This window comes from Canis lupus, chromosome 5 (assembly GCF_048164855.1).
Source record: "Canis lupus baileyi chromosome 5, mCanLup2.hap1, whole genome shotgun sequence".
NCBI lineage: Eukaryota > Metazoa > Chordata > Mammalia > Carnivora > Canidae > Canis > Canis lupus.
The window spans coordinates 70307371-70333927 of NC_132842.1; the positions used below are offsets into that span (position 1 = coordinate 70307371).

Sequence of the window (26557 nt, forward strand, 5' to 3'; positions counted from 1 at the left end):
TCCACACCCGCTTGGCTGACTCAGTGTGTGCTCTTCCCACCGTGCCCTGGGTGTGGGTGTGGCTCAGATTCTTCTCTACATTCCCCAAGGCACCCGGCCCAGAGCAGGTGACAAGGACGATGGCTATGGCGGGAAGAAGGGGTAGGACCCTGGTAGCAGGCCAGAGATGGGCAGGAGCTTAGGACAGGACACCGGTGGGATGATGAAGATGGCCCCCTCAGTCACCCCCCAAAAACTCTCCTCTCCATCCTGACTCTGGCCTCACCACCCCTCATGTGGACACTGCTCCAGGGCCTTTCCTGGCCCCCAGATTCCCCTTTCCCAAAGCCCCTCCTTCCCCTATCACCTCCCCCACCCACCCCAAGGCTCTCCATGCCCTACAAAACAGAGCCCAGGTCTCATGTCTGGCCTTCCCAGCTCTGACCATCCGTTTCCACCCCAACAGTGGCCTCAGATGGCAGGAGAGCCATGCCCAGGGTGTGGAGCACAGAACATGGAAAGGCACATGTACTGGCTTGTTTATTGCGCAAAGTCGTGAAGACTCAGTAAGGCACGGAGTCCAGGAAGGGGCCGGGGTGCCCTGAGGGATGTGGTCAGGAACACCCCAGGCTCAGTGCTGGGCACCCCATCCTGGGGAGTGCTCCCACTCTCAGAGTGGCTCTGAGTGCTTCTCTCCTTCAGGTCCCTCTCCCGGGGAGCATGAGAATAAGGGGCCTTTTTTTCCCCAGAGGATGAGTGCAGGTGACGGGGGACAAGGGCAAGGAAGAGGCAGCTCTGTGGTTTGGGGGCAGTGGGAAGGTAGGGCTCAGGCTAGGGACCTGATGCTCCCCCCCATCCCCGAAGGCACTAAGAACAAGGGGCCCAGCTCAGGGGCAAGTCCTGGAGGTGGGTGCAGGCAGAGGCTCAGCGTGGCTGACTCCCTGAGCCCGGAGGCACCAAGAGGGCAGGCTGCCGGGGGCCACCTCAGCTAAAGTCGCGGTTTGGCAGGAGGAGCGGGGCCACCAGAGTCCACAGGTAAAGGAACAGCCCCGCCCAGCTGGCACAGATCTTCACCCACACGGCCGTCCATGTGCTGATCATCTTCCGGGTCTCGCCAGGTCTGGAACACACCGTCATCCCAGTGAGCCTGGCTTCCACCCCGTGTTGTGATGTCAGTTCTGGTCCTGCCCTTATGACCTGGTCGTGAGCCCTGACTTTGCCTCCTGGCTCTAGCCCATCTCTGATACTTTTGACACTTGGCCTTAGCTGTGTCTTTGACCCTAGATGTAGCTTTAGAAAACACCACAGATCTGACCCTGACCTCAATTTCAACACTGACCCCGGTCCTAGACTATAATATTATAACCTGACTCCTGGTCCCTGACTTTGGGGACCCTGGGGCTCCTGACTGTAGTCCTAACCTCCAACCTTGACGCTGACCATCAATCCTGTAACTCCATCCCCGACCCCTGACCTCAGGACCAAGTTCCCATATCTCTGACCTTAATTCTAACCCTTGACCCTGTAACCCCAGCCCTAGGCCCTGACCTTGTTACTCTGATCTTAGTTCCTTGACCCGGCAACTTCAATCCTGGCTTTATGCCCTGCTAACCCCAATTATAACCAAATGATCCAATCTGTGACTTTATATGGCCCCAATCCCAACCCTTGAGCTCATGACTCCTATTCTTGACCCTGTGACTTTGACTCTAACCCCATATCTTAAATCCAAATGCTCCAACCAGGAATCCCAACTCTGACCTTAAAATCCAAATTGCCACTCCTGATCTGTAGGCCCCGTCTGCCCTGTACAGGCTCAGCGGCACCTCCTATGACCCCCACTTCTCAGGCACTTACTCCTGAGCAGACTAAGGCACTGGCTGGGAAGCCGGGAGGCATGGATGGACAGGCTCCATGGAGGGTCCTGGACAGACACCTCTATGCCCAAGCCTTCAGCAGTTATCAGGACAAACCAGGGGCGGGGTGGGGTGGGGGCAGAGGAGAGGAGACATGTGGCCCTCACACCCCAGCACCGTGGATTCCCTCCATGCCCGGCCAGGCTGCACGCACCTGTACCAGTTGGTGAGCGTCATCATTATGTGCAAGGATGCGAGCACCAGGCAAAAGTGGAAGAAAGAGTAGCTGTAGGTGACACCATCCTGCTCATTGTCGAAGGCCCGGCCCTGGCCGACCACCACCTGCTGCTGCTGTGGGGCCTCCAGTGCGGACGGGCACTCTTCCGTTTGCATCAGGTGGTTCACCTGCCGGTGGTCTGAGGAGCGCAGACTGTAGGGGAGGGAAGAGGAAGACAGGTAGGAAGCTCCAGGGGGCCCCCGGAGCCACGGCATTGGTCATAACAATGGGCACGACGGTTCCAGAACCTTGGGGCCTGGTGACCCACTGCTTAGGCTCTGGGCCCAGGGATTAGCTAACTGCTTTGACTCCGAACTCCACCCCTACTTGCTGTGTGGCTTTATAGTCAAGACACTTAACCTCTCTGAGCCTCTGTAAAATTGGGGATTATAGTACCTCCCTTGAAGAGTTGTCAGGAGGATTAATAACGTAAAGCCCCCAGAACTGTGCCCGGCACAGAGTATAAACTAAAGAAACAGGCACTATTATTCAGGTTGCCCATCTGCCATTTCCATAAACATATACTAAGTACCTAGTACTGCAAAAGACCATACCAGAGATGACGTTCATTGATAATATTAATGATTAAAAATACCCATTTGCCATTAAGTTTGTTTTCCTTCTATTAGTTAGGTGAGTAGTTTTATCAATGACATCTCCTTTGTTCAAGGTTTATTATAGGAAAATACTAACAGTGAAGAGATTTTGGTCATTTCTGTAATGAAGTCTTGATGTTTTTAACAGTATTTAAAAGTTTGAGACACAGAGCCAATTTTGAAAATCCAATTTGCATTTGGGGAAAAATGTGACTGAGAAGGAGATCTGGACCCCAGCTCCCACTACCTCCATCAAGCTGAGGAGTCACCCACTGAGCTTCTGCTGCCCCTAATCACCAAACATCATGGCAATATCCAATGCGTGGGAGCCCAGATCCTGGTGACATAGCTGGGCATGGGGGCCATTCTCAGGGGTCCCTGCCCTTGTGGCTGCTCTTGCTTCTTTGCCTCCTGGGTTTTAAGAACTGTGCTCAGGGGGCACCTGGATGGCTCAGTCAGTTAGGCATCCAACTCTAGATTTCAGCTCCAATCATGATCTCAGGGTCATGGGATCGAGCCCTGCATTGGGCTCTGCACTCAACAAGGAGTCTGAGATTCTCTCTCCCTCTCCCTCTGCCCCTCCTCCTGCTCATGCTCTCTCTCTCAAACAAATAAATAAAACTTTAAAAAAAAAAAAAAAAAAAAAAAGGAACTGTGCTAAGAACAGACAGGCCCCTGGGCTCTCAGAGGCCCTGCCCAGGGACTGCAGGCCAGGGAGGCATGCGTCCGGGGAGCAGCAGAAGGCACAGCTCTGAGCCTGGGTCAGGGCGGGCCGGGAATGTGTGCTCAAGCTCTGCGGCCACCATGTGCACATGGTCTCAGACAAGCGGCGGCCCCTCCTGAACCTCTAGTTTCCTTATCTGTAAAATGGACATAATATAGACCTTCCCAGGTTGAAAAAGGGATCAGATGAGGTGACAAAGTGAGATGTCTGTGAACTGCCCGGGCTTGACTTGGAGAAAGTGTTTTGGAAACAGTCAAAACTAAATGTGAAACAGCCTCAAAATGTTCAGAGGCAGGTGTGCTGCTCTTAAGAAAAGAGGCGCTGCTAGGGAGGGACCACTCGGGGAGGCCAGAGGAGCAGGAAAGAGGCTCCCTCCTGGCAGTCAGGGAGAGACATAGAAAGTGGCACTTGGAGCAATGCTGGGCCACGCAGAGTCAGTCATCGGTCTGCCAGATTTAGTGTAAACAGCAATTATACTCAGTATTATCATCTGGTGACTCTTACACAACGGCCAGTCACTGCCACCCAGCTGTGCAAATGTCCACAGTTACTTGCAATAAAAGCAAATGGTTATTTGGTGCCTACAACTTGCCAAGTTCTTTTCTAAGTGCCTCCAATGAAGTAGGTAATTTTTTTATCCTTATTCTACAGATAAGCAAACCAAGGCACAGAAAGGTTAAGCGACCTGCCCAAGGCTGCACTGCTGGTCAGTGGCAGTGCCAGGTTCAAACACAGACAGTTTGGTTCCAGAGTCCACACTGATAAGACCTGCTAAGATGCCTCTTAAAAAAACGTTGCGGGCGCCTGGGTGGCTCAGTGGTTGAGCGTCTGTCTTTGGCTCAGGTCATGATCCTAGGGTCTTGGGATCGAGTCCCACATCCGGCTCCCTGCATGGAGCCTGCTTCTCCCTCTGCCTATGTCTCTGCCTCTGTGTGTGTGTGTGTGTGTGTCTCATGAATAAATAAATAAAATCTTAAAAAAAAAACAAAACATTGCTATGTGACCTTAGATCTAAGCTGCCCTCTCTCAGATGAGACTATGGGGTCCCCACTGCCCCAAACATTGAAGGTTACCATCCTCCTTTTATGAGGAGGAAATTGAAGCTCAGAAAGGTTAAGCCACTTGCCCCAAGACCACACAGCAGGTGAGTGACAGAGCCTGCACCTGCTGACCCCCATCCATGCTTCTGCCCTGTTCCCACAGGTGTCTGCACGAGCCGGACACAGACAACCTGATGTGCAAGAAAGGGCCCCAGGCCAGGAGGCAGCTTCCAGCCGTGCCTCTGCTACCCTGTCACACTGTACCCTCAGAGGGACTCAGTTTTCCACCAGCAAAGGGCTAGACATGCCCTTGCCAAGGGCACCTCCCAGCTTAGTGTCCAGACTCCAGACCCCAGACCCTCCCCCCTCACTTGTGCCTTCAGGCCCCCAGTCACGATCCCTCCCCAGAAGCCAGCCCCCCACCATACCCGATGAAGAGGGTGCAGAGGATAAAGATGATGAGTCCCACGATGTTCGGTGCATCCCACCAGTGGGTCTCGTAGCCATCAGGGCCTGCCAGGACCGTCTCGTTGCTGAAGCGGGTCAGCAGGTGGGGGTTGCATTTCTGGTCTGAGGATGGGAGCACAGTCACCCTCAGCCCCTGTGGGCCAGATCTGAGGAAGGGCAGAGAGCCAACCCCAGTGGACAGATAGACATACAACCGACCATTCGACTCCCAGCAACAGACAGAACTTAGCAGACAAATGACAGAGAAGGAGATCCAGGAACAGACAGGGTCCTCTTACCTCCCCGAAGGACTAAGAAGGATAACAGGCTGGGCTAAGATGTCCCTGTCACCTGTGAGGGTCCCCAGCACTCCCCGGAAGGCTGCTGCAGACCCAGGAATGAGCCAGTCTTCATCAAACCCAGGCCTATACTCACCGGGGACACTGGACAGGGCCAACCAGGTGACAAACATGGTGTAGAGCGTGATGACAGAGGCCTGCAGCAGACCTGAGTTGGGCTGGGCATCCTGGCAAGAGCAGTCCATCAGCAAGACCCTGATCTGCCCTGGGGGATACCCCACCTGCACCTAGCCCACCAGAGACCTCAGGGACCCCCACCACCCTAGGGCCATCCCACCCCACACCCTCTAGGAAAACACAGTACCTGGATCATCGATCACCCACCCTGCCCATTAAAGGTGGAATCCTCATTCTTTCTCCTAACAGATAATTCCAGCCTCTCCCCTGCTGGGAACGCTCCCAGGGCAGCATCCCTTCACATTCGCTCCCAGGGCAGCATCCCTTCACATTCGAATTAAAGCCCTCCCTAGTTTGCCTCTGCCTTCTCTCCCGCCCCCTCCCCCACAAGCTCCTGCTGACAACTGCGCTCCAGCCAAGGTGGCCTCCTCTCTGTCCACAGAACCTACCAAACCCTCTCCTACCTCAGGGCCTTTGCACTTGCTGTGCCCTCTCTCCGACACGGTCCTCCCCAACATCTCCACACAGCCAGCCTCTCCTTAGCATTCGGGCCTCAGCTCAGAGTTCCCAATGAGGCCCTGAAACCCCGACCCTAGCAGCAGCTCCCCACCCATCCACTCACCTACCTTTTGTCCACTCTCTTTAATTTCCCACATAGCATGTATTATCCCAAATTATCTTACTTGGCTTCATCTCGAAGCAGTTGTTCTTTCCCACCCTCATCACACACACTCTTGGAATTAAGAATCTAAGCTCCATGATTGAGAGCACAGGCTCCGGAGCCAGTTGGCCAGCTCTGCCCCTAGCTGGGCCCCCACTAGTTGTGTGACCTCAGGCATATCTCTTTCTTCCTCTAAGCCTCCCTTTACTCATCTGGAAAGTGGGGACGATGGCAATGCATGGACTACATGACAGGACAGGTGCTATCAATGGGCAGCTCTTGTCACTCGTCCTCTCTTTCTCACAGCTGCATCCCCAACAACCCCAAGAGGGCCTGGTACACTGTCGGCACTCTGGAAGTACTCACTGAAGGAATACTGATTGCTGTGTGAGCTGAGACAGAGGCATCACCTTCTCTGGGCTTTAATCTTCTCTGGGAAATAGAGGCTCAGACTAGATGGGAGGTTCCCCACCTTTCTGCTAAAGACTCTCAAAGGCTCCCCAAGCTACCTGTGAAACCTCTGGTCGGCTGACATCCCCAGTTGCAAAGCACCCCTGGGCTCATAGGGCTTTCTTTCTGAATAGCATGTGATGACCTGGAGCTGCACCCGTTACCCCAGATGTTCTGGGACTGAAAACTGTGCAACTGCACTTCCCATCACCACTTGTTGAGAGGTCTAGGAGTCATCACTCCGTGGTCCTCCCTAGCGGTCTCCAATAACAACAGTTAACGTCTGATGAATATCTATATGCCAGGCCCTTTTCTCTACACTCACAAACACTCATGCCATCCTGCGAGTAACTCCAAAGAGTAGGTATCACTCTCATTTTACATGACACAGAGAGGTTAAGGCACTTTCCCAAAGACACCCAGCAAGTAGACGTGAAAGCTGTGACTCCAACCTAGGGAGGCTGACTTGGGAACGCACACTCTTAGCCCAAGCCTCTGTGACTGATGGCCCTGCCCCAGGACCCCAAGGCTCCTACCAGCAGTCCCCCACACCCCAGGGCCTGGCATCAGGATGGACAGGCTCACCTGGACCTTGGGCAGGACGGCGACAATGGAGACACAGACACAGAGAGTGAGGTTGAGGCCGATGAAGATCTTGCCCTCGTAGCAGGTGCCGGGCTGGGTATAGTAGATGAACAGCAGTGTCACGGCCGCAATGGACAGCGTGTAGAAGAGGAGGGTGAAGAAGAAGAGGCCTGGGCAGAAGGGGTGGCAAGCGCTGGGTCAGGAGGCACGGGGACCCTGCCCCAACCCCTGAGGGGGCTGGTCGGGCAGGCCCCTGTGGGGGCCCTCGGCTTCCTCGGAGGAGGAAGGACACCCGTGTGCCTCTGTGAGTTTCCACCCCATCCTGAACCGAGATGACTCACTTGCCACGAATAAGTTAACCATGAAAAGACAAACAAGGAATACAAAACAGTCTTTCTAAAAGTCAACTGGAGGCACAGTGACCTGCTGAAGCCCCGCCCTCCCATCAGAGAGACCAGCCACTTCCGAGAGGTGTGGAAACCAAACCAGCACCTACGTGAGCCTTTCACCTCGATCGACTCAGGACTGAAAGAGAGCCGGACAGGGATCTGTTCAGCCACCGGGGCTTCAGGGACCCACTGTCATTGGGTTTGGTCTGGACTGTCTGTGCATGGCCAGTCCTGTAGGAACCACCAAGGCCTCTCTGGTCCGGCTCTCCTCTGACCCCCTCACCAAAGTCCCCCCAGAACCAGCCACCCCTCCCCCCACACACACCTTTCCCTCTATCTGCCTGGGACAGTCCCCTGTTGCCCTAAGGCAGGGGACTGCTCTAGAAGCCCCCCATGCTCTCCTCAAGCTTCAAGGATCCCCTGCTGTCAACAAGCCCCAGGCCCACCTGGAGGCTGACCTGGCTGACCCGAGGGCACTCACCAGCATACCAGGCCCGGGAGTCACATTCCTCAGCCTTGCCCAGCCACCGCTGGTTCCAGGAGTGTGCAAAGTCGATGAACAGCACCAGCTGGATGAGGATGAAGAGGAAGGAGCCCACGACACCAAAGTAGAACCAGACTGGGTGGGGAGAGGGGAGAGGGGTGAAAGGTGAGGGGACAAGGCCGTGGGGGAGCAGCCTGAGTGCCAGACTCCCTGGGATTCGTGCGGCAGGCATACCATGTGCTGTCTCCCTTGCACACGCATTTACTCATTCAACAATCATTGATGCCATGCCCTGCAATGGTGACACTGAGAAGAAGCAAAGTCCCTGCCCTCGGAGAACCCCTAGCTATGTACGGAGATGCAGTGTGGCAGGGTATGGGGCAGAGGTGAGGCATGTTTCACCTGCCTGCCCCCTACCCCCACCCTGGATGTTGTCCAGACAAGGCCATGTGACCAAGCACCAGAGCTCTATCTCCTTGGGTGGGGGTGGTGGGGGCTGACGACCCGGCCAGCAGCCCAGGGTCTGTGTGCCAATGCAAAGAGCAACCCCCACCAGGGCTCCTCCCTCCAGAGACCCCACTTCCCTCCTGGTAGCCCCCATCCCTCCCACCAAGGCCACCTACCGTCAGAGAAGGAGCCATCCGGGATATAAAACGCGCCCACGGTGATGCCCACAAGGATCAGGAACTTGAAGAACCAAAATCTATTGGGGGTGGGGGGGACAGACCAGGGAGCTAAGTTGGGGGAGGGGACCAGGCCCGGCTCCTAGGACCCCCACCCTCAAAGAGCAGGTATAAGTGAAGATGGTCTGATGGCCACAGAAAGTCTTTCCTGGCCCTAGAAAAAACCCTGAGGGACAGAGGGAAGGACTTAGTCGGAGTAACGGTGGTCACCCAGGTTCTTGTCCCAACTGTGTCACTAAAGTCCTGTGTGGTCTTAGGCATGTTCTCATCCTTTCTGACTTCTATTTCTTCCTCTGAGAAGCGGGAAGAACTAAGTGAGTTGATCTCTGTGCTTGGGTGGCTCCGGAGTCTGGGAGCAGGGCCCGGAGATGGTTGGAGGCCGGCAGGGGGCAGAAACCACAGTGTGAGGGGGTCCCAGCTGCAGGCGGGGGTGCCCTCACCCATTCTGGATGGCAGCCCTGGGGTCCCGGCTGCTGCGCACGCAGATCATGAGCAGGGTGAAGAGGAAGAAAAAGGCTGCCGTCGCAAAGCACATGCGGTAGACAGCGCGGTGGCCGAGCAGGGAGCCACAGTCAATGTGTCCCTGCAGGATGATGGAGGTCCCGGCCCCCTCCTCGCACACCCATGGCAGCTGTGGGGAGACAGAGCAGCGTGAAGGCCCCCAGAACCCTGGGCTGACTTTGCCAAGGCCGGCCAGGAGGGAAGCTCCCTCCTACCCCTCCATCCTCACCCCCACCCACCCTTGGGGCTGAAGTCCTGTGAGTGAGCCTGGGACAGATGGGGACACATGGTTCAGTGACAGATCCTTACTCTCTGCTTATTTCCCAGAACCCCCGGGGACTCTGGGGGAAGGAGAGATTCCAGGGCCCCTCTTGGACAGAACCAGAGTCTCTGAGGTGGGGGCTGAGAATCTGCTTTTCTAGCACACTCCTCAGGACATCCATACCTTCTCACACATTCAAATGTCAGAGCCATTGGCCTAAATGTCACACTGGGTTTGTGCCAGACTCTGAAACGCTGGGATGAAGGGAAGAGTGAGGACCCCAAACAAGGTTCGAGCAGTAAGATGGGGAAAGCATGGCCCAGGGCTAGTGTCCTGGGGACAATGATGATTCATCAGATTCTCCAAGGGGCCCACAGCTTATGAGAGGCAAGAATTCCCATGTGAGGTTCAAACTCTCCTCCCCATGTGAAGAAACGCTTCCATCACCAACCCTGGATAGCGGGCGCACCAGGATATGCCCGCCCAGCCTTCTTGATTATCTGGGACCTCAAGCCCAGGCCCCCCAGCCTGGAGCAGCAGGGCCTTTGCTGTGGGCCGGGGTCCCACAGGCTGGCCCCCTCCCCTGCCGGTCCCCGGGCCACTTACCTTGTAGAGCTGGCTCTCCACGCCAGGGCTCAGCATGATGACAGACACCAGCACTCCCAGGAAGAGGAAGGCCGTGAAGATGAGGCGGGTCACGGTGGAGTTGGGGCTGGAGGGGCAGCAGCCGCACAGAATGCAGGGGGCAGAGCCGCAGAGGCAGGACGCCTGTGGAAGGGCAGGATGGTGCCCTGACTCCCTGCCTCCTCTCCCCATCCCCGCCCACGCAGGAGCACCCACCACAGACCCATTCCATGTCTCCAAATCCTTGCCAAGCCTACCCTCCCTGTCCCCGGCAGGGGCACATCTCCTCCTCAGACGTTATCCCGTTGCACTTTCAAGCCCCAAAGGGCACTGCGGAAACCAAGCTGCAAAAAGGTCAGGTCTCAGTTTCTTACATAAGAGGAGGCAGAGTGGTATAAAAAAAAAAAGAAAAGAAAAAAAAAAAGATAGATCCAGAAGACCAGTTCCAACGCGGATAAGCTGTGTGGCCCTATACAACTCACTCAACCTCTCTGAACCTCAGCTTCCTCATCTATAAGATGGGAAGCATAATGGTACCTAATTCTCATAGGAATTTTACATTGTAACGCGCTTCCTTTTCCCCCTCCCGGTTTGGCTTTTCTCCACAGGACTTACTATCATCTGACAGGCTTTCTATTTTGCTCATGTTTGTCAGCCCCCCTTTTCTAGCATGTAAGTTCCGCCAGGGCAGGGGTTTTGTTCACTGCGGTAGACCCAGGAATTGGAATGGTGCTTGACTCACAGCAGGAGCCTAGTGACTATCAACTGAACAAAGGTAAAGTGTCTGGCATAGCCCCAGACATATGTTAAGACTGCAAGAAACAGCAAGCACATGATAAACATCCACTGAACGAACGGAATGCGGAGTTATGATTTCCTGCTCCGGGGCCAGACCTGTCCTGGACAGCAGGGGCCGTCTCACCCTCTCCCTCTCCTGGCTCCTCTGCCCAAGCCGGTGTCAGCCCCTGCACTCCCTGGGCTGGCTGAAATTATTTGGGGGCTGGTGGTGCCACTCTATTCACAGCTGGCATCCCGAAATAGGACTCACCCCTCTGGGAACCGGGCCTACATCCGGATACATCTGGTCATCAGTTTTCTCCCCCCCAAGACAGCCCAGCCCTTTACTCAAGTGTTTAAGAGTCAAGAACAAGAAAGATAGTGGCTCTGCCCTCCCTCAAGAAAGACACTCAACAATCATTCCACCTGTCATGGTCACTGCCGCCCGAAGAGTCACAGACAGGGGCTGACTTCAGACTGGGGGTAGTGGGTCCCTTCCAGGAAGAAGTGACAACTCTGCTTCCCTTCTTCCCAAGAGTGGAAACGCCCCTGGAAATGCTCCTTGTTACCCATCTCTCTCACCCACGAAGCCAAGGACCAGTTTGCTAAATGAAATGCCTGCAGAATGAATTTCCTCTTCATGGTCCAATCATAACTGGTCTAGCAATGTCTGGTTATATCTTGCGCCCCCACCCCAAACCCTGCCTCCTACCCGACTGCCTTTTGTGGGAGAAGGGATAAGAAACGTATTTTAGAAACCATAAAGAACACTCTGGCAGACAGACAGACTAGCTATTAGTCCCATTTTACAGATAAGGAAACTGAGATTAGAGCAGTCAAGAATGTGCCAGAGTCATCCAGCAAGCGGACAGTGGTGCTGAGATTCAAGGAGTAACCAGACGGCATTCCTTTAGGAGTTGCTCCGTCCCAGGCACCACGGAAAGCACCTTATCTACGTTAAGTGTCACTGACACTGTGCAATAAGTGTGTTATCACCTCCCACTCACAAATGGGGAAAATAACTCAGAGAGGTCATAGCAGGTAAGCTGAGGTCTGAACCCATTCTGTCTGTACCAAGGGCCCACTAGCTCATTGATGGCAGCCTCATTTAATTTCAAAACACCCCAGGGATGGAAACAATCCCTCTGATGCCAGAGAAAAACAGTGGAGGCCCACAAGCACTGATCTTGGGAACCACGTGTGGACGAGCCCAAGTCAGGACCAGGCTCTGGCTTGTTACCACTTCAATTTGAGACATCTGAGACACAGGAAAAGCTGTCCCACTGCAGTCAGGGAGCCTGGCCTTTCAACTCGCTCTAATTCTTGGAGGTCAAAATCCAGGTGTTCCTGACACCCGAAACTTCTGGATTTCCAAGGGCTGGTAGCCAGAAAGACCAGGTCAGGGAGAGAAAAGCACATGCCAGCCCCCACCACCAGCTGTTTCGGGTGCATCCTCAGAATCCATCTTCGGTTCTGACCCAGTCACTCCACCCCTGAGGCATCGCTCCTACAAGAATCTCTTTCTGCAGAAGTACCAGCTCACAGGAGTAAGAGCAGCCGTGCACACACACACACACACACACACACACACGCCAGTTCATGGTGGCACTGTTCACACCCCAGGAAAGTAATAGAGGGAAATTTAAAATGACTAAATGCTCATCCATACGTTGTGGTCCTCCCCTAAGAGTGCTCTCTGCTAAATGCAGCCGATGTGTCAGTAATATTTAAAGGGGTACATGTAACTAAATATAATTAAATATAAATTATATCTCAATAAAGCTGATTTTATTACTAAAAGAGAAAAAATTTAAATTAAGACCAAAAAATATAAAGCACAAAGCTTTAGGTTTTTTTGAGCTTAGTAGAATCTCAAGAAACTGGGCATCTGGGTGGCTCAGTGGTTGAGCGTCTACCTTGGCTCAGGTCGTGATTCCCGGGGTCCTGGATCGAGTCCCGCATCGGGTTCCCCACAGGGAGCCTGCTTCTCCCTCTGTCTATGTCTCTGTGTGTCCCTCATGCATTAATAAATAAAATCTTAAAAAAAAAAAAAAAAGAATCTCAAGAGACTGCATGCAAATCACCTAAAGGTCCTGCACCAGGGATCAGTGGTAGTCCATTTATCCCATGGAACGTTACAGGGGCAGGAAAGAAAAAAGTCACCAGGATGCAGAGCAACATGAACTAACTTTTATGACACAATGCGAAAAGCCAAGGCAGACATAACATTGCTCCTGTGCTAAGATTACAACCACCTCCCACCTCCCCACCTGCTCACCTCCACGTGCCCACAGGAGAGCAGCAGCAACAGAGAAGCACCAAAACTCTGGCTGTTGTTTAGCAGCAGCCAGGTTCTTGGAATGGCAAATCAGAACATCTAAGCTCTGCAAGCTGAAGCTTCCAGCTTTCAGGCTGCGAGGCTCCTAGACATTCAACTGGTCTGGCTTCTCTCTCTGAGGAAGAATCACCCGGAAGGCAGCCTCTGCTGCTTACGCACTGCCAACGACAAGGCGCTCACTACCTCCTAGGGCAAGCTGAACTGCTCTGGAAGCATGCGTGGTTTGGCATGGTGGCAAGAGGCTGTCACTGATCATTTACACTCTCTCCTGGCTGTCCCTAAAGCCAGGGACGTGGGTTCTCTGGACCATTTCTGGGGCACTGGGGAGGCGGGAGGGGGGTAGGCAACTAGGGTTGTTTTGTTTAAAATTAACTGACCCTCCACTTCTGGATATTTGTCAAAAGCAAGGACTCAAGCAGATATCTGTACACCCATGTTTATAACAGCATTATTCACAATAGCCAAAGGGTAGAGGCAACCCGGGTGCCCATGACTGATGAATGACTAAACCCCATGTGGAATATACATACAAGGGAATATTATTGAGCCTTAAAAAGGAAGAACATTCTGACACCTGCTACAATACAGACTACCAAAAAAAATAAATAAATAAATAAAAAAAAAGAAAAAAAAAATACAGACTACCACACAGACAAACCTTGGGGACATTGTAGTGAATGAAATACACCAGACACAAAAGGACAAATGCCATACGATTCCACTGATAGGAGGACCTAGAGCAGTCAAATTCAAATTCACAGAGACAGAAGTAGACTGGGGGTTCCCAGGGGCTAGGGGAAAGGAGAAGACTACTATTGAATGGGTAGAGAGTTTCATTTGAGGAGGATGAAAAAGTTCTGAAGATGGATGGTGGGGATGAGTGCACAACAACGAGAATGTAGGTAATGCCACTAAACCGTATAAAACTTTAAAATGGTTAAAATTGTCAGTTTTATATATTATGTGCATTTTACCACTATAAGGAAAAAGGAGGGGGCAGTTTTCAAGGAAGAGTAAGAAGTTAGCCAGGTGAGGAAGGGAAAGGTGTTCCTACAAAGGGAACAGCACGTGTGAAGCGGCCACAAACACTATCTTTGGAGCAGCTGTCAAAGGAAGAAGCAAGAAGGATGATGTAAGTGATGACCGGGGTCCCTGTGGGCCATGTCAAGGCTTCTGCTCTTTATCCTGAAGGCAATGAGCAACTACTGCTCCAGGAGAAGCAGAGCATCAGATCTGCATTACAGAAATACCACTTTGGCCACAGATGGAAGACAGATCCGGGGGGTGGTGTGCAGTACCTCCGGGAACAGAGAGAGCAAGCTAGGGGAACAGATTGCAAGGGAAAAAAGACAGATACTAGAATTTTTGCTGTGTGTTTCAACCCACCATATTTCCCCCTTCAGACACTACCCTTCATTTGGGATGATATCATAAAAATAGATATCCATTTTAAATATATATATATATATCATATTTCGTAAGATAAATTACAAGCTCCTTGAAAACAAAAAAAAATGTTCAATTGAAATTTTAAAAAAGATTTTATTTTTAAGTAATCTCTACTAGACCCAACATGGGGCTCAAACTCACATCCTTGAGATCAAGAGTCATGGGCTCCCGACTGAGCCAGCCAGGAGCCTCTAGAATGGTAATTTTTTATGTTATATACATTTTGCCACGGTGAAATTTTAAAAATTCCCCATAAGGATGGGGTGCACCCTGTAGACTTCACGAATAGCCCCAATACCAGCTGAGCTGCCCTAGGACTAGACCAAACTACTCGTGCACACCTACTTCCCCATGCAGCGCAAAGAATAGAAGGCCGAGTCTTGGCTCTGCCACGAACTTGCAGTATGACCTTAGACAAATCCCTTTTCTCTGCAGGGCTCAGTTTCTTCAGCCATAAAATGGGCTCCTGGGAAGGACAGTGAAGTGGCTCAGAGCCCAGGATCTGCAGAAAGTCCCAGTGTCAGTAGCTTCACCAATTCCCCAAATGTGGTCTTGAGCACTTTCCCATCCTGGGATGCTTAGAGTGGCCACTGCGCACCAGCTTCGTGCTCATCTCTACTTATTCCCTCAGTCCCAGAGAAAAGGGGAAGAGATTGCCTGCTGACTTCCGGGGGGTGGGGGAGAGGCCATGCCAAGATTGGAGTCCCATCGTCTGACCCTTTCACCTGCCCTCACATGTAGTGCACAGAGAATTTGATTCGGCGGCATGCAGATAGTACAGAAGGCCCTCCCTAAACATTTGCTGACTGTCCAGCCCACCAAGTACTGGCTGGCCTGGGGACTCCCACCCCATTGTGGGCCCATCTGATCTCCGAGGCAGGACTTACCCTCGGCCCAATACAAACACCAACCTTAAGGCATGATGAGCAGATGCAAATGCATCATGGCTGGAAGTCTCCTCCATGAATCCACAAACTCCAAAATGTTCCCCCCAAGATGCCCAGGAACTCCCTATTAGCACTTTCCTCCAGTGCAGCAAATCTCCATTGAAACCGGTTGTTTGGGATCCCTGGGTGGCGCAGCGGTTTGGCGCCTGCCTTTGGCCCAGGGCGCGATCCTGGAGACCCAGGATCGAATCCCACATCAGGCTCCCGGTGCATGGAGCCTGCTTCTCCCTCTGCCTATGTCTCTGCCTCTCTCTCTCTCTCTGTGACTATCATAAATAAATAAAAATTAAAAAAAAAAAAAAAAAAGAAACCGGTTGTTTTTAGTTTGTTGTTTGTTTTAAGTAGGCTCCACGCCAGGCATGGAGCCCAACACAGGGCTTGAATTAACAACCCTGAGATTAAGACCTGAATTGAGATCAAGAGTTGGACACTTAATCGACTGAGCCACCCAGCCACCCCTGAAACAGGTTATTATCGGTGCCCAGTAACACCCAATTGTACCACCTAATACTGTGTGGCTGTGGGGAAATCACTTTCCCTCTCTGATCCAGATTTGTCATCTGTGAAATAGGAATAATATTAACTGCTTCACTGGGGTCATAGTGAGGATTGAATGAGAGGACACATACAGAGTACCACCACGGGGCAGCGCTGGGCCCTGAGTGAGGGCACAGTGATGGTGGCTGTTGTTGGTGTCTTTATCTGAAATAGGAGAACTATGTCACAGGGCTGGAGGGAGAACCAAGAAGACAGCATGGTGAGGGGCTGAGCACAGCGCCTGGCATGTGGTAGGAACTCAGTAAATATCAGAGGTCAGAACCCCAAGGGGAGGCCACTGAAAGGAGGGACAGGTCTCCTGCAGATATTAGATACCCAGTTCTACCCTAGACCCACCCTGTCCCTGGGGCACCCTGGATGTGAAGGGAGGGAAGGTGCAGGCCTGGACCAGGAATCAGATTTTAATCTTGACTGTGCAGTTCCCTATCCGTTCTCTGTGCAACCTCTGGAAAGTTGGCTAACCTCTCTGAGCCTCAGTTTGCTGAGGGTTTCAGCAAGCCTGTCAGGTGCCTCTGGCCTCAGCATTGTCAGATTTCGTGACTCAGCCGCCAGCTTAGGCTCCAGAGGGAGTTCTCCGCCCACCTTTCCAAGAAGGTAACAACAATAGAGCCACTCACAGTCGCCAGGAAGTAGGTGGGGCACTTTTCCACCTTCCTCAAACAGAATTATGAAGGAGGCAGATGGGGAGACTGAGGCACGAGGGGGGCGGTGGGGGGCTTGGCGGGTCACCCTCAACATGTGCCACTCCCAGGCCAGCCTGGCCAAATGGAAACCTGGTCAACGTGGAGGAAGCTCTCCCTCCCGCACCAGGAAGCAAACCTTTCTTGGCCAGAAACCAGCCCAAACCTAGAATTTGCTGGGCAGAAAGGGATCTCAGAAACCAATTCTTGATTCCTGGGATCGTGGGCCCACACACGCGGGTGCGCACACACAGTTCACAGGCGGGTAAATGGAGGCCCAGAGAGGACAAGAGACTGTCCAGGGACCCTGTCTACAGCCTCTGTGCAGCCAGCATTTTCAGAAAATGGTTGTAAAGTACATCTCTAGATCCCGAAGCCTCCACTCCTCCACCCCATCCTAACACACCCGCACACGCACAAATCAGGAACAAAGGAAAGCAAGTCCTGAGATTCAGCAGCCACCAGACCCCCCCCCCCTTCCTCTCCGCTTCTCTTTGTGTAGAGCAGAGGGGGAGGGAGCTGCCTGAATGAACCTCGGATTTAATGAGGGGAAGAGGGAAAGGAGAAAGGGCCTCCCAGCCGGGGTCTGGCTGAAGCTCCTCCCCTTTGCTGGCTGCGGCCCCAAAACAGAGGCTGGTGCCCCCGAGGTCCCTGAGCCCCAGCACCAGATGCTCTCCCCACCCACGCACTCCAACCTCCCCCAGTCCCTGGGTCTTCCAACCCGGAGTTGGGCCCGGGGGCTGTGGCGACCCCAGCCGACCTCACTCAAGGGGGCCTCCCCCCCACGCCCATTTCAGGCTCCGGGGGCCCAGAGCGGAAGGGTCTGGGGCTCGCCGGGGAAGGGTCCAGGGTTTAGTGTGCGCCAGCCTGAAAGAGGCAGACACAGGATGCAGACAGACAGACTGGACGGTAGGCGAGACGGGCAGACAATGACTGATGGAGAAGCCGCCGACCCACAAAGACAAGTGGGATACACGCGCGGACGGAAAGAGACGTCAGACAAATACAAATGGACCAACTGAGGCCGGCGGGCAGGGCGACAGACTGACGGACGGATTGCCAGAGGGACAGAAAGACACCCGGCAGAGTGGGGCAGGGGCCAGGCGGGCCACACAAAGAGTCAGTGTCCCAGAGGGAGGACAGGCGCGCCAGGTGGGGCGAGGGGCCGCAGCGCGCACGCCCAGCCCCGGCTCCGGCCTCAGTCTCCCCGGTGCCCAGGGGGGCGCCCGCCCGGGCCCGCCCCTCCCCCGCCGCCCGCCGCGCCCCAGCCCCAGCCCCAGCCCCAGCCCCAGCCCCTCCCCCGCGGTAACCCGAGCCCCGACGCCAGTTGTCCCCGGCGCCCGCGGGTCCGGGATGGGGGGGCCCGGGGACGGGGGGACCCGAGGGCGAGCGGCGGGGCGCGGGCCCAGAAGCACAAGTTTAGAGGAAGGGAAACGAAGAAACTATTCGGAGGAAGAAGACGGGACAAAAGTGCGGGGCCGAAGAAGGAGCCGGCGGCGCGGGCGGGCGCGGGGGTCGGGACTCACGCAGCTGAGCAGCGAGCAGGCCCCCAGGCAGGCCCCCATGGCGGCGGCGCGGGCGCGGGGCGCGGGGCGCGGGGCGCGGGGCGCGGGCGGCGGGATCGCTCGGCTCCGGGGCGCCCGGTCCTGGCACCGCCCCCGCCCCGCCCCGCCCCGGCCGGGCCCGCCCCGTCCCGCCCCGCCCCGCCCCGCCCCGCCCCACCTGCCGAAGCCGCTCGCCGCTTTCCGGCGGCGCTCGGAGCCTCCCGAGGGTCACCTGCGGCAGGTGCGCCGGGCCGGACAGGTAGGGAATGTGAGGGGACCCGGGACTCCCGCGGCCCGGCGAGCCGTGCAGCCGCACCCGACTCTGCCCCGGCTCAAGTCCTGGTCCAAAGTTAGGGTTTGGAAAATCCCGAGTTCCAACGAGGCTACCGTGTGACCTTACAACACTGTCCCCCCTCTACAGGGGGGCAGAAACCGAGTGACGGGCACTCCAAACTCCTGGTGTAGAGCCTCTACCCAGTGCACAGGTGTTGAATGGTGCACGATCGGATAAAGAAACTTGGGCAAGTCACTTCACCTCTCTGAGCCTCAGTTTCCCCATCTGTAAAGTGTAGATACCCACGTCATGGGGCTGTTACAACACATAGTAGATGCTCACAAATGTGAGCTCCTCGTCATCCTTGTTTCTCCTAAAACCCCGGACTCACACTCTTTCAGCCATCCTTCCCTCCATCCACCTGTTCTTCAAGCTCTACTGACTCCTGTCTTGGGCCACGAGTTCCCCTGAGCCTTCTTGCTGGCTGGCTTATTGTTCCCGAGAGATGCCCAAACTCTGGCCCCCAGCTAAGGAGGTCAGAAGCAGGGCCAACTGTGCTGCAAGGGTAGGTGAGAGAGACCCAGAAGCAGGGCTCTGTAATTACTCTCAGTTTACCCTCTGGCTCTCTCCTCCTCTCCTCGCACAACCCTAGATACATAATGTTAGGGCAGGAAGTCCAAGTGCCTCACAGCTGGCCCTGGAGCCAAAGTTCCGCCCCGACTGCCTCCTTGGGTGATTCATGGAGTGCCAGGCTATTCACTGCTACCAGGACAGTTCCACAAACACACCCTACAGCTTCCCTCCTCTTCACTTTTGTCCACATGATGCCCTCCCCCTGGAAAGTCCTTTTTTCCCCCCTCACCCCCTCTCTCTGCCCTTGGAAACCTTGCTCACATCCTGGTTCTTCTCAGTAAAGAGAACCACCACCGTCCCTAAGCCACTACCAGGCCCCATTAGGAATGAATATCCTCCAGCTTCCCTGTGTTTCTACCATGTGGGCTTCTGTTTTGGCCTCACAAATAACTCAAGTTGCCACAAAGCCCAAGCAAGTACCAAACTCTTTTCACCTACATGGGCTCGTCCAAGCTTCACAATCACCCTAAGAAGTAGATTCATTCCCCGCCCCACCCAATTTACAGATCAGAAAACTGAGGCTCAAAGTAAAGTGCTGTGCCATCTGTAAACCGAGCCCTGAAGGAGCACTGGCTGTGACTATTGTGATTGTTGTTATTGTTGCTCTAAGGCCACACAGGTCAGAAGGACAGAGCTGGAAGACCACCGGGCCTAGCCTTGACCTTGGAACCCAAGGCCTGTCCTGACACCTCATTGCCTCTCTTCCCTGGTCGGAGACCCTCAGGAGACTCTGAGCCACGAAGGGACTGTCCAAGTCATGTGTGGCCACCCGTCCCCTGACCTGGGCCCAGCACCAGGCCTGGCATAGTAAGCGGCTGGTGCTTGCTGAATGAAGGTGCATCTGAACTTCCACCAGGAACACAGTTTCTTCAGTTGGTGGTGATCGATGCTCTGATCCCCAAACAGCCCATTCATAGTCCTCTTCTCCTCAGCAATCCTCTGTGTCTGCGATGCCACCAAGCAGTCTGAGGGGAGCCCTTCCCACAGCCACCCCCCACCCCAGGGTCAGCACCTTTGACATCAGTGCCCCAAGGGTGTAACTCACCCTTCTTCTCCCTCTTCCATGGCCTGATCCAGGAGGAAGAGCCCAAGACCAAGACAAGCAACAGCTGAGACTCTTCATAGCCTGTGTCACCCTCTGCCATCCTGGGGCTCACTTCACCTCCCTCCCTTCCCCTGAAATGGGGATGCTTATCCTGCTTAACCTCACAGAGCAGTTGTGAACATCTAGAAAGCATTCAAAGAAATAGGCAGTTGTCTGAAAGGAGGGAGGGATTAGTGAAACCACAGGTACCTGATCCTATCTGGTTTTAGATTGCAATTTTCCAGAGCACTGCTGTTATCCTGGCCCAACCCTGCCCAAGATCCCCAAGACTTAAGCTAGCAGCCCCCTGGGCCCCCATGGCACCCTACACAGAAGGGCCAACAGTGCTGCAGACAACTCACCGGGCTGACTTGTTCCGGTGACTCCTCCTCTTTCAGCCTCATGCTTCTCATCTGTAAAACGGAGACCATCATTTTTGCTTGAGCTGTCTCATGGGATTATTGAGAGATAAAATTTGGAGGAAGATAAAGAGGCCTCATTTCTTGTATCTTGCCTAGCCCGCCCGCCCACCTGTCTCCCGGCCTTGAACCTCATTTGTGGGCCAGAGTCACTCTGTCTCTCACATCTCCAGAGGTAAGATCACAGTCAGCAGCTGTGTGACTATGGCAAGTCACCCAGCCTCCCTGAGCCTCACTGGAGGGTGGAATTTAGGATCATCACAACTCTTCCAACTACCCCGTATCATGTAAACTCTGCCCATTGAGAGAAATATGCAAGAGTCGTTTTGTCCATCCTCTGTGCCCCATCACCCGGCCTCCAGATCCCAAAGGAAATAGCCTCTAAATTCTTGGCCACTCATCCCAAGGGTTCTCCAATCTGATCTCATTTGGACCGCAGTTTTCAATCCTCAATACACCGATAATCCCTTGCTCCAGCCCCCACTGCCCTTCAGGGTTTCCCCAGCCCATTCTTGCCCCATCCCTGCTCACCATCCTCCCGTCCATGAGGACTCAGAATCACTCTGGCTTTGAGCCTCCTCTCCACTGGGTCTGGCTCTCCACACTGGCCTCCACTTCCTGCTTCTGATCCATTTACGGAGTGGGGCTGAGGCTATCTCTTATGAATATGCATGTGAGATAATGAGGGCTTGGGATCAGGGGAGGATGCGGGGAGAGGCGTTCACTAGGCGCCATCCACCTGCCCTCCCCATACACAGCCCCCCACCAAGGCTGCCCTCCCTCCCAAAGGGCGCATGGGAGTTTGGGGCAAAGAATGAAGTGACAATAATAATAGCACCTCCAGAAACCATCTTTCAGTGCCTACAATATGCCAGGCACCCTGCTAAGAATATCTCCTATAAGATGCTTTTAAGGTGGAAACTATTCATCCCATTTAACAGATAAGGAAACTTATGCTCCAAGAAGCTAAGTAATGCACACACAAACCAGATGTAGAATGTACACAGCGATTACATGCAGAGCAAGGATGGAACACAGGTTTCATAGGACTCCAGCTGGTACTCCTAACCCCTGCCACACAGATGCACAAGACCAAGCCAGGAGCCCTGAGCACATGGTCATGGGGTCACATCTGGACCTCACACCCCAGCACATGAGCTCATAGTGATCTTAGGTGACCAAGGCTTTAGGAAAGGACCCAGGTACGGGAATTGACTCCATCTAGAGAGTACAGAAACAGGGAAACAGACAGACAGGTGTGTGCACACAGTGCATATCCACACGTGTGCAGATGCATGCATGGTGCACATGTGAGCACATGAACTCAGTGTGCTGTGTGTGCATGGATGTGGGTGTGATGGGGTGCCCCCGAGGCTGCTTGGTGTATGTACTGCTATGCTGTTTGTTCCTTTTTAAACCAACACTTGGAGGGGGTCTGCAGTGTGCCAGGTGCTGAGGATGCGCTGTGAACAAAACCAACACAGTCCCTGCCCTCTTGGACAGGCTGGAGGGCTTTGCCTCCATACGCAGTAACACTTGGAAGGAATCTTTATGGGAGATAGTCTCTGTGGGATGTGGCTAGGAGGTGAGAGGGGAGGTAGAGAAAAGCAGGAAAGATGGAACGTGGCAGGGTGGGGACTGCAGGGGAGCCCCTGACACTTGCTGGAAATGAGGAGTGGGGAGTCAGCGAGGACCTGGCATGGACTCCATGAGAGTTACAGGTCTAAGGATTCTAAAAGGTCTCTGGATGCTTCCCTCACAGACATCAAGGGCCTGCCATGAATGCACATGTGGGCACTGTGTGTGTGTGTGTGTGTGTGTGTGTGTGTAGCTCTACAGGTGTACACAAGGGTGATTATATGTGGTGTTTGCACATGTGGATACATGTGTGTGGAGTAGACAAGTGTGAATGGGGGACATGGATGAATCATACATGGTGTGTACACATGGGGGATTCACATGTAGGTGTGTGTGGCATGCAGCTATGTATGTGGCAGGGCCTGTTCCTGTAGGGAGACGGAGAAGAGAAGAATGTCATTTGGCCCAGGCCTCACATTCATAAGCCTCAAAAATGCATCCAAAAATGGATGGATGGAAGGATAGAGAGATGAGTAGATGGAAGGATGGTTTCAGATGGATTGATGGTCAAATGGAAAAGAAGGGATAGAGCGACAAAAATGTCATAAAGCAAATATTGCAAAGTGCTCATTGGAGATTCTGGGTGGTGAGTGTATGGGTATTCACTGTGTGATTCTTTCAACCTTTCTGGATCCTTGACCTATTTCTCAAAAACGTGTTAGGAAACAATGCACATGCCAAGGGGGCTGGATGTCTAGTCCCAGAGAGCCATGCAGGAGATGGAAAGAACAGGATGCTCATAATACAATTTAAACTCACTCCCCAAAAAATAAAAATAAAAATAAACTCATACCTCTCTGCTGGACTGTGCAGTGCTGAACTCGTATCTTTCATAATTCCTGCAATGATCTTATGAATCTCTCAATTGCACTGCGCTAGGTTTGTGAGTGAGTGTGTGTGTGTGTGTGTGTGTGTTAAAGAGGTTAATTCATTAAATAAAAGCATGCAAAACACCACCAGCCTGATTAGGCATTTCTTCATTTTTAATTTATGAGGGTCCTCAAAAAACCAGAACTGCCCAGGCCTCTCAGATCACAGGAGGCGCAGCTGCATGAGGGGTATGTGGGTTCAAGCATAAGTGCATTTGAAGTGATATGTGGGTGGTTGAGACCAATGTCCGTGTGAGATCCCCCACCCAGGAGCTCAGCCTCCTCCAAGGTCCTATGAGCCCAGCACTATTTCCGGGGCGAGGGGATGTCTTGGGGATGAGGAAGGGCAGCCGCCAGCCCCAGTAGCCTTGGGCATGGAGAGCTCTGTCATCTGAAGCTTGGACACGCTCAGGCCAAGCAGCGTCCTCTGGCCAGCAGTGGCAGTGTGGGCGGCCAAAACCAGGTATTTCCCGGAGGAGATGGGGCACAGGTAGTGTGTCCTGGGGCTCTGCAGCTCCTCCCTTCCTCCCCACACATGCGGTCTCTCCTGTCTGGCCATTCCTCTTCCCCTGCCCAGGGGCTGTAGGCCCAACTGTCAGCACCTACCCACTCATTGTACAGATAGAGAAACTGAGGCCTGAAGAGAATAGAGTCACCCAGGTCTCACAGAAAATCAGCAGCAGAGTCAGAAAGGAGACCCAGCCAGGGCGCTATATTCTCTGCACCCACTGCCTGCCATCTCTCTGTGCCCCTCCTTCAGTGATTGAAAGAGGGGCTTCCGGGCCCAACAGACCCAGCAGGTAAGGCCCCAGAGTGCCCTCCTGCCTGTGCCGGTCACATATGGGATCCAGGAGCCATGTGGGCACTAGAAACAGCGCGCAGCTGGGAGGCAGGACCTAGGTTCTAATCCTAGCTCTGCCATGGACCCTGTCAGAGAGACCCTGGACAACTCCCTGTCTCTCTCCAGGCCTCAGTTTCTCCATCTGTTAAATGTGAACTATAGCAGTGGCTTTCACATAGTGCTTTGAAGCAGAACCCCCAAGCAGCTTGGAGAGCTGCTGCCCTGGTCACATAGGGAAGGCAAGGAGATCTTCATCCACCAGGCCGCTCATCTCCCCTACCCCAAGAAATTTGCCAAAGAAAATCCCACCTGAATAAGAGACAGGGCTTCAGCACAGAACCAGGAACCAATCCTGACTGTACCACTTACCAGCTGTGTGGTCTCAGGCAAGGCTCTCCAGGCCTCAGTTTGCTCCTCTGTAACATGGGGGTAATGATACCACCCTCCTAGGGCTAAGAGTAAAGATTCATGGCCAGTGCTTGCACAGAATGAACATATTAAAACTTTGAGCAACAGTGTCTGTTACCCCAGATGGGAATCTCGCACGAGCCCACTGTCTTCACCATGAGTTGTAGCTGTTGTTCTGGACCCCAAAGCCAATGCACTTGCCAAATGCTGTTATCCTAAATTCCTCAGCCCATCTGTCTCCACAGCTGTTCTAGAACAGCTGGGCATGCAGAGGTTGCTTCGAGGTCAGGCCCAGGCCCAGGCCCTGGGGAGGAGAAGCGCAGGGCTCCCTGTAATCAGGCCAGGCTGTGGAGCAGGGTCCGTTTCATCTGGACAACCAAGCCCCCAGTAGGCCATCATTAGCTTCCCCCACCCCTGCCCTGCCCCAGGCCCAACCTGGCTGCAAAAGCCCCAGAGAGAAGGCAGCATGTATTTAGCCAAAGCCTTTCATTCCCAGGGCCCTCCCCCAGGGAGGGTGAGAAAGTCTGCCCAGAGGCAGGGCCCCCACCCCACCAGGCAGCAATCTTCCCTGCAAGAGGACAGAGACCTGGCATTGAGAATCCTACCATATCGGAGCTGCAGGAAGCTCAAATGCCACCTAATGTACCTATGATGTACATACAATGGAATATTATTCCATCTTTGAAAGGAAGGAAATTCAGCCCCATGCTGTAACATGGATAAAGCATGAGCACATCAGGCTAAATGAAATCAGCCAGTCACAAAAGGACGAACGCTGTGTGATTCCACTTATATGAGGCACTTAGAGTAGTCAAACTAACAGAAACAGAAAGAAATAGAAAGGTAGTGGCCAGGGGCTGGTGGGGGAAGGGGATAGGGAGGTATAAAAAAACAGAAGCCGTATCTCCTGTCTCTTTTTTAATAGATGGGGAAGCTGCAGCCAAGACAGGGGAAGGGACTTACAGAGGGATGTCGGGAGGTGTTCCTTGTTTTTCTGCTCCTTCCCAAGGAGGGCCATCCCCACACCCTGGTCAGCCCAGCTGCCACACGGCCTCCTGACAGGACTCCAGGCTTCTAGCTGCTTCCTTGGCACACCTTCCAGCATCATTTTATTAGTCTTTTTTTTTTTTTAATAACTTTTCTTCTTTACTCTGGGTTACATTTCTCCCAATTATAAAATCATACCTGTTCTTCCAGAGCAGGGACTTTTCTTCTGTCCATTTCGCCTCGTTTGCATCTGGTGGGGCATTGCATGGGCACAATGCACAAATCTTAAGAAATTGGGAAAATACAGGAATCCTTAAAAAAAGAAGAAGAAGAAGGGCTGCCCAGGTGGCTCCACGGTTTAGTGCCATCTTCGGCCCAGGGCGTGATCCTGGGGACCAGGGATGGAGTCCCACATCGGGCTCCCTGCATGGAGCCTGCTTCTCCCTCTGCCTGTGTCTCTGCCTCTCTCTCTGTATGTGTCTCTCGTGAATAAATAAATAAAATCTTTAAAAAAAAAAAGAAATCGCTGGTGGGTTCCCACTCTCTCTATATCTTTTTCTAGGGGCACCTTGGCTGGCTCATTAAGTGGAATATGCAACTCTTGATCTCTGGGTCATGAGTTCGAGCCACACATTGGGTGTAGAGATAACTCTAAAATATACATATATCTGGGGCAGGTGACTCAGAGGTTGAGTGCCCAACTCTTGATTTTGGCTCAGGTCATGATCTCAGGGTTGTGGGATCGAGCCCCACGTGGGGGTCCCTGTTCAGCCTAGAGTCTGCTTGAGATTCTCTTTCCCTCTCCCTCTGCCTCTCCCCTCGCCACTCACACTCTCTTTCTCTCTCTCCACCCCTCAATAATTAAAAATATATAGTTATCTTATTCTAATCTATTTTAATGCTTAGACACTTTTTGAAAGCCATCTGGGTTCATACTCCATAAATAGCTTGTGTCCTGCCCTGTTCATGTGACATTTCACCATGCGCACTTCTTGCCATTGGAATGATTTCTGAACAGCACTGAGAGAGGCTCATCGGTGCACATCGGCCACTCAGAAGTCATCTTCTTGGCAAGGC

General features: G+C 53.4%; 1 protein-coding gene across 1 annotated transcript; it reads right to left on the reverse strand.

Moving 5' to 3' along the window:
• Positions 1 to 506: 506 nt before the first annotated feature.
• SERINC2 (serine incorporator 2) lies at positions 507 to 18414 on the reverse strand. The gene is made up of 10 exons (XM_072827388.1): positions 18310 to 18414; positions 10017 to 10178; positions 9088 to 9278; positions 8588 to 8667; positions 7962 to 8099; positions 7092 to 7261; positions 5355 to 5445; positions 4901 to 5042; positions 2050 to 2265; positions 507 to 1099 (listed from the first exon to the last, which is right to left on the reverse strand). Exons 1-10 carry the CDS (start codon positions 18346 to 18348, stop codon positions 964 to 966), a joined length of 1365 nt encoding a protein of 454 aa, XP_072683489.1. The 5' UTR covers positions 18349 to 18414; the 3' UTR covers positions 507 to 963.
• Between the last annotated feature and the right edge of the window lie 8143 nt (positions 18415 to 26557).